Source organism: Oryctolagus cuniculus, chromosome 7 (genome assembly GCF_964237555.1).
Source record: "Oryctolagus cuniculus chromosome 7, mOryCun1.1, whole genome shotgun sequence".
NCBI lineage: Eukaryota > Metazoa > Chordata > Mammalia > Lagomorpha > Leporidae > Oryctolagus > Oryctolagus cuniculus.
Window position 1 is genome coordinate 96,721,497 of NC_091438.1, and position 16,954 is coordinate 96,738,450.

The window sequence follows — 16,954 nt, forward strand, 5'->3', positions numbered from 1 at the left end:
AGAACATGTTAAGAGGTCCACAGGAAATGCTTATAATGTGGTGGTTATGAGCATGGATTTGGAGTATGAAAAGGACACAATCCTAGATTCATCACATATTGACTGTGTGATCCTCTAAAACGTACATAGTCTAATTCTTGGTTTCTTCAGCTATAGAATTGGAACTGTATTAAATCAAATAGTTTATATAAAGTATTAGAAATTTCCTAGTGTAAGGTAAATGTTCCACTATTTGTTATTGTAACTGTTCTTGTTGTTAGGCCATACTATTATTGAGGAAAAAGAGCATAAGTCCATTATCATAACTTAAAAAGAACAACAACAAAAAACTAGGAATAAGAGAGAAAAAGAAAAAGAAATTGAAACATACTGCCTACATTTTCACATCCATCAATATGAGGGAATTAAATAGCTGGAAGGGCCACTTAAAAAGAAATAACGGCATAAAGATTAATACTGTATTGTTTTATATAATATATTGTTTTTATTAGCTTATAGAAAATAAATAAAATAATCCAAAAGAAAGCAAAATTTAAGCCCATGGGGTAAAATCAAATTGGGGAAATGAGCAGGAAGCACGTATGAAAGTCTGGGTGGCCCATGCCAGTGCTGGAGTCAGGAGACTCAGGTCTGAATAAACACTAAAGCAGGGAATCAAACCTGCAACCCCCGGACTAAGTCTGGATTCCTGAAAATGTCTAAAATGACCCTTGCTTGGTAGTACCAATTGGCCTCCAGCAGAAACAAATGTAAGTTTTCACTAGATGAAGCACTTCTCAATCTATATTAACAGGTTTCCACAGATTAAAATCAACAAAGAGAGATTACCAAACATACAAGAAAACTGCCATATGTGAAAATCAATAGAAACTATAAACATCAGACGGAAGTGTCCAGTAGAGTCAGATATGGGAATTCATAAATATAGAACATGAAGTAGCACTATATAAAATGTTTAAAGAATTAAAGATAGAAGATGAACCAAATAGAACGTTTCAAACTAAACAATTGGTAGATTAAAATTAAATTAATAAACTAAGTGGCAAAATACAAATGTAATGAACTGAAATATGACTCTGAAATAATTACTCAAAATAAGGCAGAATGTGACAAGTGAACAAAAATATGATTATGTAGTTCAGAATGAGAACAGGTTGAGTAAGGCCTGATATATATTAGTCATATAGTCAGATTTGTTGTTGACTAACGATGGATCTTGGTATAAACAAGGAGAGTGAAGGAATGGAAATTAATGTGTATTCATGCATTTGTTTATTCTTTCAACAAATATTAATCAACTATTGCATAGAGACACTATTCTAGACTCTTGACATATAACAGTAAACAAACAGGACAGGCAAAGGTTTTTACTTTTAGATGTTTATGGCCTAAGTAAGTTATATACTAAAAAACAATGATTATCATGGAAAAAAGAAAAAGCAGAGCAGATAAAGGAGACTGAGAGTACCGTGCTAGAGAGAGAAGCAAAAAAAATGCAGCATTATTAATCTTAATGCAAAGAGATCTGAGAAAACACTTGAAGGAAGCAATGGTTACTCAGTCAGCAGATGATGGAAAATTTTCAGAAAGTAGTAACACCTAAAGCAAAGATTTTAAGGAAGCTGTCCAAATGGGTGCACTGAGTATAAGAGAGAATAGTATATGAGATCATAAAGCTGGTGGAGGGTCAGAGCCTTACAGATTGCTGTAAGACCTTGCCTTTTACTCTGAGGGAATTGGGGAGGCATTGTCTGGTTTTGAGCACAGAAGAAATGTGATGTGATGATTGTTCTAGTGTCTGTGTTGAGAACAGACTGTAGTAAGGCAAGATCAGAAGCCATGAGGCCAGTGAAGAGGATATTGCAGTAATCCATATGCTAAAAAAGGAAAGTTCATATCAAGAAGGGTTTTTACCAGCTGTATTTGCTGATGAATTGAATGCATCTGTGAAAGAGAGAGGAAAAATGATTCCACAGAAAAATATGAGATACAAGAGAGGATAGTAAGCAAAGAAAATGAAATGATAAACATGTAGGTAAAGCTAAGCAAACTTTGCCTGTATAAAATAATAATGTCCAAATTTAGGTGGAAATATACATAACTAAAATCCAGAGTAGGGTGATTATTGAGTGACCCAAGGTCCTTATATTTCTTTCTTAAGATACTCATTTTAAACTTGATTATTAAGAATATACAGTGAATTTTGGCCGGCACCATGGCTCAATAGGCTAATCCTCTGCCTTGCGGCACCGGCACACCAGGTTCTAGTCCCGGTCGGGGCACCAGATTCTGTCCCGGTTGCCCCTCTTCCAGGCCAGCTCTCTGCTGTGGCCAGGGAGTGCAGTGGAGGATGGCCCAGGTGCTTGGGCCCTGCACCCCATGGGAGACCAGGAGAAGTACCTGGCTCCTGCCATTGGATCAGCACGGTGCGCCTGCTGCAGCGCGCCGGTCGTGGCGACCATTGGAGGGTGAACCAACAGCAAAGGAAGACCTTTCTCTCTGTCTCTCTCTCTCACTGTCCACTCTGCCTGTCAAAATAAAATAAAATAAAAATTTTAAAAAATATATACAGTGAATTTTCAAGGGCAATCTATTATAAAAATAAAGTACATAAGTTCCAAACTAGTCCAGAAGAAAAAATGGAAAATAAGTAAATAGATCCATCTTTGTTTTTTTATGACAGCTTTATTGAGATCTGATTCATGTATCTTATAATTCACTCACTGAAAGTATAAATTAAATAATTTTTAGTGTAGTCACATAGTCATGCAGCCACCATTATAATCAATTTTACAACATTTTCATCATCTACCTGAAAAAACATCATATCCATGAGCAGTCACTCCCCATTTCCCTTCAACTCTCCCAGACCAAGAGCATCCCCCTCTTTTTATACTCTCTAAATACGTTAACTACCACAAATAAGAAAAAAAATGCGATATTTATCTTTTTCAGTCCGGCTTATTTCGCTTAGCATAATATTCTCCAATTATATCCATTTTGTTACTAAAGACAAGATTTCATTATTTTTATGGCTGAGTAATATTCCATTATGTATATAACACATTTTCTTTATCTAGTCACAACTGATGGACATCTATGTTGCTTCCATATCTTAGCTATTGTGAACTGAGCTGCTATAAACATAGGGGTACAGATAACTCTTTCATATGCTGATTTCCTTTCTTTTGGATATATTCACAGGAGTTGAGTAGTTTAGTCATATGGTAGATTTATTTTAGTTTTCTCGGGAATCTCCATATGTTCTTCTCAGGAATCTCCATACCAATGTTCCATTGGTCATTCACAATAGTTGTACCAGTTTGCATTCCCAACAAGAGTGTAGTAGTGTACCTTTTTCTCCACATCCTTGCCAGCATTTGTGATTTTTTTGATTTTTGGATGATTCTAACTGGGATGAGATAATACCTCATTGTGGTTTTTATTTGCAATTCCTGATAGCTAGTGATCTTGAGCATTTTTTCATCTGTCTGTTGGCCAGTTTTATTTTATCCTGTGAAAATTCTTGTTTATGTCATTTGCCCATTTCTTTACTAGATTGACTTTTGTTGAGTGTCTTGAGTTCCTTATATATTCTGGATATTAATATTTATCCAATGCATAGTTTGCAAATATTTTCTCCCATTCTTAACTTTGTTGAGTGTTTCCTTTGCTGTGCAGAAGTTTCTGGCTTATGTAATCCCATTTGTCTATTTTTGCTTTCATTGCCTCTGCCTCTGGAGTCTTATCCAAGAAGTCTTTGCCTATGCTGATGTTCTGCCATGTTTCCTCTCTGTTTTTGTCTAGCCATACAGTGGTTTCAGGTCTCAGGTTTAGATTTTTGATCCATTGTTAATTGTAAGGTAGAGGTCTTGATTCCTTCTTTTGCATGCTAAGATCCAATTTTCCCAACACCATTTGTTGAAGATATTGTCCTTTCTCTAAGGAATGATATTAGCTTGTATTTAAAAAAATTAATTGGTTCTAGATTTGTGTAACAATTTCCGGAGTTTTATTATGTTCCATTGGTCTACATGTATATTTTTTGTGCCAGTACCAGGCTGTTTTGATTGTAACTACCCTGTAGTATGTCTTGAAATGTGGTGTTGTGATGCCTCCAGCTTTGTTTTTATTGCTTAAGATTGCTTTGAATATTTGAGATCTCTTGTGTTTCCATATGAATGTTAGGATTTTTTTTCTAGATCTGTGAATAATGTCCCGGGTATTTTGATTGGAATCACATTGAATCTGTAAATTGCTTTGGATAGTATGGACATTTTGATGATATTAATTCTTCCAAACCATGAACATGGTAGGTTGTTCAATTTTTCCGTATCTTCTATTTCTTTCATTAATGTTTTGTAATTTTCATTGTAGAGGTCTTTCACATCCTTGGCTAAATTTATCCCAATATATTTATATCTTTTTATAGCTATTGTGATTGGGACTGATTTTATAAGTTCTTTCTCAGCCAGAGTATTGTTGCTGTAAGATTTTGTGTATTGTGGATTGATTTTATATCCAGCAACTTAGCCAAATTATCTTATGAGTTTTAATAGTCTCTTAGTAGAGTTTTTTGGTTCCCCATATATAAAACATCATATCATCTGAAAACAGGGATAATTTAACACCTCCTTTCTAATTTGTATCCCTTTGATTTCTTTTCTTGCCTAATAACTCTGGCTAAAACTTCCAGAACTATATTGAATAATAGTGGTAAGAGTGGACATCTTGGTCTAGTTCTGGATCTTTGTAGAAATGCTTCTAGCTTTGTCCCATTCAATATAATACTGGTATTGGTTTCGTCATATATCACCTTGATTGTTTTGAGGTATGTTCTTTCTATACACGATTTAAGGATTTTATATCGAAAATGTGTTGTATTTTAACAAATGCTCTTCTCTTCACCGATTGAGATAATCATATGGTTTTTATCCTTCATTTTGTTAATGTTACATATAGCATTTATTGCTTTGCATGTATTGAACTATCCCTGTATCCCTGGGATAAATCCCACTTCATCTGGGTTGATGATATTTTTGATGTGATGTTGGATTCGATTATTTTGTTGAGGATTTTTGCATCCATGTTCCTTTACGAATGAGAGCTTTGTTGACTCTTAACTAGATTGGCAATTTTGTTCTTTTAGAACTTGAACTGTTTCACTATTTGTTGCTGATCTTCTAGGTTTTCTTTTGAGAACACTGTCAACTTGAAAGTAGTTCCTTTAAAGATGATCTGGCATTTATCTTTTGTAAATTTTAGGATATTCTCCTTATGTTTTACTTTTGAAAGATTAAATATAATGTCATGGTAAGGATCTGTTCTGATCATGCCTACTGGGAATCCTATATGCTTCCAGTCTTTGGAGGTCCATATCTTTCTCCATATTGGGGAATTTTTTTACTATTATCACTGAATAGGTTTTCTAAGACTTTTTTTATACCTTCAGGTACTGTTTAGACTTTTTTTTAAAGATTTACATATGTATTTGAAAGGCAGAGTTACAGAGAGGCAGAGGCAGAAGCAGAGAGTGAGCGAGCAAGAGAGATCTTCCATCCACTGGTCCACTCCCCAAATGGTTGCAATAGCCTGAGCTGAGCTGATCCAAAGCCAGGAGCTAGGAGCTTCCTCCAGGTCTCCCACATGTGTGCTGGGGCCCAAGTAATTGGGCCATCTTCCACTGCTTTCCCAGGCCATAGTAGAGAGCTGGGTCAGAATGGAGCAGTCAGGTCTCAAACAGGTACTTATCTGTGATGCCAGCACTGCAAGTGGCGGTTTTACACGCTACTCCACAGCGCCAGTCCCGACTCTTTATTTGGTCCTTTGATCATTTCCATGGATCCCAAAACTACTTTAAGTCTTCCTAATTTTTCTTCCTCTTTTATTTTTTTGTTTTGTCTGACTGAGATGTTTCAAAAGACCTGTCTTCTAGATTGGATACTCTTTCTTCTGCCTCACCAATTCTGTTGTTAAGGTTGTCCATTGTAGTTTTTACTTAACTTATTGAATACTTCACTTCTAATATTTGTTTGGTTTTGTTCAATATCTCTATCTCTTTGCTGAATTTTTCATCCATGTCATATATTGGCTTGGTAATTTCATTTAACAGTTTCTCTGGGTTTTTGAATAACCTTACAATCACTATTTTGAATTCTTTTTCAGGCATTTCATCGATCTCCCCTTCTTCACAGTCCAATATTAATGAATTATTGTGTCCCCTTTGAAGAAACATTCAACCTTCCTTTGTTTTTTGTTTTTTGTTTGTTTTTGTTTTTGTTTTTGTTTTTTGACTGAAGGCTTTATACCCTGACAATGTGTCTCTGGGGCTTGGTGGGGATTAGTTCCAGGGGTGTGTGCTGGATAAGGCCATGGTGCTCTTTTCACAATTTGTGGGTGGGACAAGAGTCAAAAGTGACGCCCATTTTGGGTGTGGTAGACCACCTCTGGTTTTAGTCAGTAGGAGGAAGGGATGTTGGAGCTGGATAGTATGTTCACAATCCAAGCCTTTTTGCGTTCCAGGATGAATCAGCTGATTCAAGCCTAGAGTGAGCTCATGATACCAGTGCACACCACCCCTGAGGCATGCACACAGGCACAGAGCACTGACTCACCCTGTAGTGTATCTCCTGACCCCTCCATGAAATCCATCTCCAGGAATTAGGGATCTCTGTCTCCATAGTCATACCAAGTGGGTACACAGGAACCCATACACAACACACAACCCTCCCACTCCTTGGCCTGTGCTGAGAATTCCCACAGTCACAGAGTGCAGGGGATCCACTCTCTATCCTGCCAGCTATTTTAATAGCCTCCAGCAGTAGATCAGGTCATAGTTCAGGGGCAGCTCCACCTCAGCAGATTAAGTCTGGCACTTTGGTAGGTGAGGGAGCAATGTGGTCTCTCTTCATGAAGCAAAGTAGTCACTCAAACACCCCACCAGGTTCCCAGGCCAGATTCGAAGCCAGTGTTGATCATGGAATTCTCCTTCAGTCAAAGCTGCCAATGGCCAGAGCTGAGGCAGCCTCCTCTTACCTTGCCCTGGGAAGGTGACACTTCCCAACACAGAGTTGGTCATGTAGATGCAGAAGTAGCTGGAAGCAGTGTATCTGACTCTCTCCTTGTTACTCCAAAGAGTCTGTGTTCTGTTCTGTCCATTATCCACTGTAAATTGCTTTCAATCAGTCCCCTGGGAACATGATCCTTTTTTTTTTTTTTCTAATGTCCCTCTGTGACTGAGGTCAGTTTGGCTTCTCACTATTCACCCATCTTGGATCTTATCCAGATCCATTTTTAGAAGACAAGAATTAAAAGAAACAATGTGTGAACAAAAAGTGGAACAGGAAAAGCAAAATTAGAATGGTAAAACCTAGTATAAATATATCAATATATTAAATATGCATGCATTATGTTCAATAATTAGAGTACAGAAATTGTTAGCTCAGATTAAAATATAAGCACAATAGTTGGAGTTGCATATTACTTACAAAAGTTACACAATACATAAGGCAATAGAACACTTGAATGTGAAGGAAAGGGTAAAAATATACTTGCAATAATTAAACAGAAGCAAACTATAGAAACCATATCATAAAAATAGGTTTTAGAATTAAAAAGCATTAAGGATAGAAATAATTTGATTCACTAAAAAAACATAATTCCAAACTAGTATGCATCTATTATATTAGCCTCAAAATTCATAGAACTAAAATAATAAGTAAATAACTGAATAAATTGATATTGAGTATAAATCTCCCTTTAGGCACATTTCAACACAACTTTCTACTGAACAAATGTATCATAATTTCTTTAGCAAGTTCCTATTGATGTACATTGAGGTTGTTTCTAGTCAAAAGGACATTTAAAGGCAGATGTTATCAAGTCACACAGACAAATATTGGAAATACTTATATCAATACAATTTTGGGTCATTTGGATCATTAGAGCCAAATAAAATATTTACTGTATAAATATGAATCTTGTCTTTATAAAAATGACTACACTGATCAATCTCATCTAGATATACATTATAAACATGTAGCTTCTACTTTTTTTGAAAACTGTATTTTATATTAATTTTTTTCACTCTTTTCAAGGAATATGGTACTGTTACCAGGAATACAGAAATCTTCAGGAACACCCAGGTTCTACATTAACTATATATGAAATCGGGATCCAGACTAATATAAACATGTATTTTCATTTGAAGCAAACATGGTTCATATTGAGTGAGTGGACTTCAATTTTTTTTCTTAAGAATTGTAATAATGAGAGAGTATAGTTTTGTCTAAAGGAAAGCTGGGTTGGTAGAACTTGGTAATTACATTTATCAGTAATGTAATAAAGGTAAATATTAGCTACAGTAAATGAAGAAAATCACTGAGGAGAATTCACTGCATAATCTAAGAAAATACTACTTTATAAGGATCTCAAGTCATTTGCCTTCAGCTTAAACTGGTTTAATTTTGTACATTTATAAACATTAGTTTTATATCTATGAAAGATGTTTAAAATGAAACAGATGCTTTGTTTTTCAAACTACATTAATATAAACAAAGAGAAATGTTAGAGGCTGTTTTCATAACATGAACAGACTAGTTATTATAGGACTCGTAAGTAATAAGTAACTGAAAATAAATTTACATTTTTGAAGTGTTTTCTTGGATTATTGAATTAGTTAAGGGTTATATTGAAAAATTCTTAAAGCAAGAGATTTCAGAGATGGCTTTGATCTTATATTCCTAGGATGACTTTATTATAATATTCCTTGCACTTCACAGAAATTTATGCTTTTTAATCAACATTTTAAAAACACTGTCTAATTACATGTTGCTTTTTTAAAAATCACCTTCATATTGTTGAAATTAGAGAGTCAGGCATGGCATATCTGAGGCAATATCATTCTGTGGTTTCATGATTCCAGACACTGGGTCCCATCCTCATAAATCTGGAAACTTTGCCATTTTGCTGAAGAATCCTCAGGCTTTAAAAGACAGGGCTCATGTTATGTCACCAGAGTGTCATTTTGATTGTTTCCACCATTAGAACATTCTCCCTGTGACCAGAGTACTGACATATTCCATCTTGAGCACCACTTTCCTGGGACCAAAGCACATGGAGAGCTATATTGCCAGTAAAAAACTTTTTTAGCAAAGAATCTTGCACAGCTCTAGGAGATGTTTTCAGAGGAGTCCCTTCCAGATTCATTTTTTCTGAACAGTGCAAGATCAACATGCCAAGCTCTTAGTCTTTGGCTTCCTGCTTCTAGATCACTCTAGTTTTCTCACATTATTTTTAAAAATATTTTGTGGAAGAAAATTTAAGACTAAAGTGGATTTCCTTAGTTTTAATTCTAAGACTGCTACGCCAAGTTGGATTGGGTTTACACCCTAGTTCCATCCACATTTCTAGCTTTTTCGTTTTTAACTATGAAAATCAGGCATCCTGGGAATTGTATCTTCATCACTTTTCCTGATTTGAGTAATTCCACAGCTCCTCAGCTATCTACTTACTAAAGGATACAAGTTTCCACCATCATGTAATAGAACACACCTCTAGTTTTAGAGTATCTCTTGGGTGGATCTTAGTTTCAAGTTCTGTAATCACCCTTTGTGGTCTCTTAAGAAGCATCCATACAAAAATCTTTGAGATGATCAGAATCTGCCATTGGAAAAGTTAAAAGGTGTACTCAGGGAAAATAAAAGCTTTTTTGAATTTTCAAGTCTTGTAATACCAATCTCTCCTCGAATGAGCCTCAATTTTCGTAACACGCTTATCAGATAGTGATTTCTTGTTCTGTGTTTTGACAAAATGCTAGGTGCCAGAGACAAAGGCATGAATGTGAAAATCTACTCATTGGCAGAAACTCTTAAACTAAGTAGAGTGATAAATACAACAATTATAACTTTATGAATCCTAGATTGTTTTGAGATGGTTCTGTTCCTGTCTCTGTAGTTAACTAACTTCATGATCTTGGGTACGTCTCAATCCCCAGGCTCCACTTCCTCCTGTTTAAGTATAGTTATTGTAGCTGCTCTCTGAGGTGTCAGATTTGTTTCTATTATTTGCTTATATTTAAATACCAAGAGGAATCTACATATAATTTCAAAAGACATTAAAATCTCTCTAATGTAATTATTTTGAAAATATAATTTTGTGAAGGTGTAAATATAATATACAGTGTTCTTTAAGAATGCAATTTTAGAATGTAAAGTGATTATTATGTATTTGATTTTCTTAGGTATATCCAAAGAAGATAATAATTTTAGCATAATAGGGGTACACTCTACAATTTTGAGCTCAAATTACTGTCTTAATATCATAAAATGTACCTGGAATTAGTATACTGAGTTTAACTAAAAGAAGATATAGAATGAGATAGTATACTACTAAGATACTGCCACATTTCTAGATTAACTGATTTCAACTTACTTGGAGATATTAACTTGATGTCTGATATAGTGTCAGAATCTTAGTGGTATAACAATATAAGGAAATAGTGAGCTCTCCGTCCCTGAAAGTGTTCATAAATGAGCAGAATAACTATGTAACTGGGAGGTCTAGAAGGAATTCTCATGGATGGATATTTACGTTTCTTTTATAGGCTCAAGTTGTGTCATTAGTGGTACCATGTTTCCTTGATTTTAAGATGCACCCATTATCACTCTTTAGTATTTCTGAAATCAAGATACATCCTAAAATTATTGAACATTTAATGAAGAGTTTATTTACTTTTCCTAAAAACTTATTGGAAGTTAAAGGTGTGTCTTAGAATTATAGAAATATAATAATTTAAACTATTTGGCTTCAAGTATAAAAAACAAATTCAAGCTAGCTGAAGAGAAATAAACATTGGAGCAGGCGAGGAATATAACAGGGAGTGTTTATTTTAAGAATTAAGACTGTTTCATCAGACTCAAAAAAACAGGAAGGCAACAGGGCTTTCAAATTTTCCTAGATCCCAAAAACAAAAAGCAAAAAAGAACCCAAGATTTCTTCTTCTTTCTTTTTCTTTATGCATTATATTCTTTCTTTGCAGACTCACTTGATATATATATGTGGTTTTGATGCAGTTCGTTAAGTTTGTCTAACCCTTGATTCAAGAGGTTGATAAACTTCAATTTAAGACTAAAGTGGATTTCCTTAGTTTTAATTCTAAGACTGCTATGCCAAGTTGGATTGGGTTTACACCCTAGTTCCATCCATAGTGGTCATGGTACGTGGAGTCACAGGATAAAATTATGGCAGTCAAGAGTCTGCCATGTCAGTCAACAAGGACAATTCAGAGGCATGGTGAGCAAGGTGGACAACTCAGGTTCTTTTGTAGGACTCTCTTACTCACTTAGCTACAGAGTACAAGCATCTACAACAGAGCTAATAAAAGCAGTTCTTCCTTCCTTCTCTGCCTGTTTCCCAATTTCTACAAGCGGTGCGATGTGTTTTTGTGGATAAAATGAAATCTGTCTGGCTGACTTGCTCAAGCTCTAACTAAAGGTTTTAATTTGGATTTAGTTGCAGTTCTTGGAGGTTGGCAAAGTGAATTTGAAAAATCTGTGTTTTGGAGAGATAGTGCTGCTTAAATGATGAGGTATCAGAATTACAGGAATAATCATTAAGTGTAGTCTTAACGTTTGAAGAGAAAGGTTTTTTTTTAACTGATTTGTGTCAAAAATGGGTATCTTCTTTCATTTTCAAAGTGGTATTACTATGCATCACCGAAGTGACTATCACCCTCATGCTGATCTTCCTCAGGAAACAAATCCGCGTTGCCATCATCTTGGTGAAGGAAGGGAGCAGGTAAAGCCCTTATTGTAGAAACTAGGATTATGGACGTCCATCAGTTAAATCAGTCACCACCATCACATAGATGGCTGAGAAATATTTTTCCCTTAAGAAGACTTGTTAAAGAAAACAATTGTCCTTTCAAGAAGACATGTTCAGATTTAAACTCTGCTACTTACTATTAGAAAGGTCGCTGCTAACCAATCCTTTAATATCCCAATCCTTGATTATCATTGGGGCAAAATAAGAATAAAACCTGTCATCAGTGTATTAGAATTTTTGAACATTAAATGTATGTTTGGAAAATAACATGTGAAAATAAGTGATACAGTACTAGGTAAAAGCAATATTACATGTTATGCTATTTTCATAGTGGGTAATATGTTAATGTTAATATTAATGGTTATGATCATTTGTAGAACCTTAAATAACTATAATTCTGTAAAGTTAATTATGTACTATTACCATTTCTATTTGTGACAAATATTTCTAATAGGACAATTCATGCTAGCACCATCAGATTACACATTTTGTGTTTACAGCTCATAATTCAAGATTGCTTTATACCCAGAACAATTTTTGTTAATGCGTTACAAAATAAACATTCTTTCATAAAATTCAGGCTAAGAGGTAATAATACCTATAGTTTCCAAACTATTCCCAAAGGTCACTTGAAGATAATACATACTCTAAACTTTTGAATAATGCATGGAAGAAACAAGGAAAAAATTACTGGAAAGCAAAGAGACCATACTCTCTGCTTAGAATGATGAAAACTAACTTGTTGAGGCCAAGAACCAAATTATTTTTAATTGTCTTTAAAGGACTGTTTTAACAAAATTGCCATATGATTATTGTAATAATAGGGCCACCTGAAGCCAGTGGTTTAAATAGTTAACAAGCAGTTTGTTAAACTCTTTTTTTCCCCACAATACTGACAACCTATCATTAGCCACTGAAAACTGCTGATTTACTGGGTTTATTTCTTAAATAGTATATTATTGTGCAGTCCATTGTGACTTGCCCCACTTGTTATGTCCCTAAATGTGTGTATGTGTGTGTGTGTGTGTGTTATATGGCCAATAGGACTGTGACAGGTTGATGGTTTACTCAGGGAAAAATAAAGTTCAGAATAAATGGACATGAGAATATAGAGTAAACCTAAGGACATTCCATAATTCACTTTAAGTCAGTGTACACAGAAGTGAAAGAACAGCATTGCTGAAACAGTGAGGTGAAGAAGGTAACAGATACAAAAGAAATTTAAGAAATACAATGCGTTTGGAGTGGTAATAGTTCCATCATTTTTCTTAGCATATCAAACAGCATTGTGTCTAACCCAGTGTCATTTACTGAAACAGTCATTTAAGAGAAGTAGTTAGGGGATGAGTATTTAGCCTTGCAGTTAAGACACCAGTTAAAATGCCAGCATCCCACTTTGGACTACCTGGGTTTGACCTGGTTCTAGCTCCTGACTCCAAATTCCTGCTAATGCAGACTCAGGGAGGCAGTAGTGATGGGTCAAGTAACTGGGTTCCTGCTACCCACCTGGGAGACCTGCGCTGTATTCCTAGGTGTGATACAGAAAGTCCCAGTCATTAGGTGCATTTGGGGAGTGAACCAGCAGATGGGAACTCTCTCTCTCTCTCTTTCTCTCTCTCTCTCTCTCTCTCCCCTTTTCTCTTTCTGTGTGTGTGTGTGTGATTATCTCTCAAATAATTTTTTAATAAAATAGAGACTGAACAAGTAGGATGGTGAGCATTTCACAAATTATGTCCTATGATAAATTATCAAAGAAATGATTATCCTAGGTAAAAAAAAAAAAAAAGAAGAAGAAGGGTTACTATGTGGAAAAGGTGATAGAATAATTATCTCTTCCTCAGAAGTTAGAGGATATAAGTTATAAGCAGCCAGATAAGGGAGAACTTTCTGATGCTTTATTAAGGAAATGGAATAAGTTGCATGATGTGAAAATAAGTTCCCAATCACTCAATGTGTTCATCCAAAGATAGGGAACGGTGCTTTGGCATAATGGGTAAACCACCGCCTGCAGTGCCGGCATCCCATATGGGTGCCAGTTCAAGTCCTGGCTGCTCCACTTTTGATCCAGCTCTCTGCTATGGCCTGGGAAAGCAGTAGAGGATGGCCCACGTCCTTGGGCCCCTGCACCCATGTGGGAGACTCGGAAGAAGCTCCTAGAGCCTAGCTTCAGGTTGGCATAGCTCCAGCTATTGCAGCCTTCCAGTTTTAAAAATCTAATAATCTGGGGTGAGCACTGTGGTGCAACAACTTGGAACTGCCTGCATCCCATATCAAAGTGATTTGTTCAAATCCCAGCTACTCCACACTTCTGATCCAATGTCCTACTAATGCACCTGGGAGGAAACAGGTGATGGCTCCAGTCCTTAGGGTCCAGCTACCCATGTAGGAAGCCAGAATGAGTTCCTGCCCACCCATGTAAAAGACCAGATTGAGTTTCTGGCTCCTAGCTTCAGCCTGGCCCAATCCCAGCTGTGGTAGACATTTGGGAAGTGAACCAGTGAATATAAGAATCCCCCCTACTTGTCACCCACTGCTTTTAAAATCAATAAATATTTTTAAAAGACAAAAATCTAAACAAAGGAAGAAATTGCATGATTACAATGCATCAAATACTTATGGATCAGACAGAAATAACCAAAAAGAACAGAGTTTCAGGGACTTTAGGAAGGAATCAAACATAAGAACACTGGAGTAATGTCTCAATTTATTTTTAAAGATGAATAAATAAAAATCTGAAACACATTAAGAATAGATCAGAATGATCGGACCAAAAAGGTCAGTGTTACGAACACTGTTCTTAGTATTAACTCAGCATGAGCATTATTTCTAGTTCCAACAGACAAAAGTTAAATTGACAAAATACAGCTCTGATTCAAATAGCATTTTGAATTTCAACTATTTGTTTTATTTCAGAGCCATTGGATGCATTCCTGGTACATTACTTTATCCAGTTCTAACCTTCATTTTGCTCTCAATCTGTATTTCCTACTGGGCTGTGACTGCAGTGTATCCTTTAGTAATTAACCTCTTTAAACTTCAGGTCCACATTTCTATTCTGGGATGACAAGTTTCTGCCCAGTGTCTTCTATCCCTGAGAAGAGGAGGGATTTTCTAAGGAAATAACTGGATTTTTCTTTCTCAAGCCCTAAAAAGTATCAGTCTACTGACTAAATTTCCCTTCATATTGGTCACATGGCAGATTCGTTTTGTTACATACAACACTTCTCTTCAGCAATAGTCTACAAAGCTCCTACATATTTTATTTTTTAAGGGCCCACTCAATGTAGCTGGCACACATTATGTTAATCTAGACCTGAAAATTGTATGAATTATCAAAATATTCAAAGTTTTTTTTAAGTAAAACTCACCAGTAAATTTTCAGCTGTCTGCATTATTTTCTTGCCCATTTATTTTCAATCTATCAGAAAAATAGTTTATTCTTAATAGAGTTCATCCAGTTTCTTGGCTACGTCGGGGATACCTGTATACAGAGTTGTAACCCCACAGGGGCAATGTATACATGAAAATAAAACCTGTGACCCAGAGGTAAGTAAAAGAAATTCTCTCACCTCCTTACTTCAATACAGAATTCTACATTTCACCTTGCAGTTGTAGGAATCATTCTGAAGCAGAGATCCTAGACACTGATGGGGGTCACTATCTACAGAAGGGGAGAGTGGGTCAAGTGTTAGCAGCAGAGCATTGAGAACTGTAGAGGAAAGTGCAGATAAAGTACTAGAATTATTTACTGAGCTTTTGTATCGTATCATATATTCAAGAGGAAGATATTGGCAACAATAGCACTAATAAATGAGAAATTATGGTAGGAGCAGAGTGATTAGCCTATTGGAGAAAACAGTGCACTTTCCAAAGCTCAGTAAAAAGGGATATGAAGAGATGTGGTAGAAATAAATAGCAGAAGCCAGTAGAGAAAAAAATAGGACATGCATTTATGGGCTCTACAAAAGAGGAAAGGGGCAAGAAGGTATTATCTTGGAATGGTATTTAATATTATATTCTCATGTGTTTTTTTTTTTTTTTCTGAGTGCAGACTTTTAATACAACCGATGTTCCGAAAGTTTGCCCTGGGGCTTTGTGTAACTTTGCTTTCTATGGTGGAAAAAGTCTGTACCATCAATACATCTCTATCTTCCATGTGTACAATCTATTTGTCTTTCTCTGGCTTATAAATTTTGTCATTGCATTGGGTCAGTGTGCCCTTTCTGGTGCCTTTGCTACTTATTACTGGACTGTGAATAAACCTGATGACATCCCACCACATCCACTTTTTACTGCATTTGGACGAGCCATACGGTAAGCTTCATGTTGCACACTCCATCCCTCTCCTCTGTTGTATTTAGTGTGCTTATAACTCAGTCTTAGCTAGTTAGTTAATTCAGGCGAAACTGAAGGTGTAATTCAAGATTCATGGAAATCCATTGTCTTGTCTGTTTTTTATAACCACAGTTTCATAATCTCCACCCAGTCCAATATCTTTCTAATGCCATAGGAAAGAGATAGAGAAGGATGCCATATGAAAGATTAAGGATTAATTTGACTGCTCTATCAAACATCTTTTATGAGGACAGACTATTGGTATTATTTTTGTAGATAAAGAGCAAGATAGTATGTAGATTAAAACCATCTATGGAGAGCTTTATCAATCTGAATAAGAGAGCAGAGCACAAAAACTCTGCCCTATCGTTCCTTGTGCATTTCCCTTTTGCCTGTGAAAAATTTTCAGCTAGCATCCTTTTACTTAATAATAAAGATCTTTTAACTTGTGTTTTCATTTTATCTTTGTACAGATATCACACAGGATCCCTAGCATTTGGATCTTTAATTATTGCATTAATTCAGTTGTTTAGAATTGTCCTACAATACATGGATAGGCATCTTAAAAGTAAGGTTCCAGAATTTATCTCAGACTTCCTGACTTCTATGAAAATAATAGCTTGGGGCAGTGGGGAGGGTTAGCCTGATGACTGTAACTTGGCCTAGACTAGGAGGGATGAAAGTGGTCAAGTCTGGGATGTGTTTTGAAGGAAACCCCAATGAGACTTGCAGAAGGATTCAGCTGGCGGGGGAGAAGCAGTAGTGAAAGAAAGAGGGGCAAAGTATATGATCTTAT

General features: G+C 35.9%; 1 protein-coding gene across 19 annotated transcripts in view; it reads left to right on the forward strand.

Annotated features, from left to right (window-relative positions):
• SLC44A5 (solute carrier family 44 member 5) overlaps nucleotides 1–16,954 on the forward strand; it is a 437,768-nt gene that overhangs the window by 404,727 nt on the left and 16,087 nt on the right. For all 19 annotated transcript variants that reach the window (XM_070078256.1, XM_070078247.1, XM_051857584.2 and 16 more), the window contains 6 exons: nucleotides 8,097–8,228; nucleotides 11,697–11,796; nucleotides 14,737–14,829; nucleotides 15,282–15,369; nucleotides 15,875–16,137; nucleotides 16,632–16,726. In XM_070078256.1, the coding sequence (XP_069934357.1) occupies nucleotides 8,097–8,228; nucleotides 11,697–11,796; nucleotides 14,737–14,829; nucleotides 15,282–15,369; nucleotides 15,875–16,137; nucleotides 16,632–16,726 (771 nt within the window). The remainder of the gene's footprint in view (nucleotides 1–8,096; nucleotides 8,229–11,696; nucleotides 11,797–14,736; nucleotides 14,830–15,281; nucleotides 15,370–15,874; nucleotides 16,138–16,631; nucleotides 16,727–16,954) is intronic.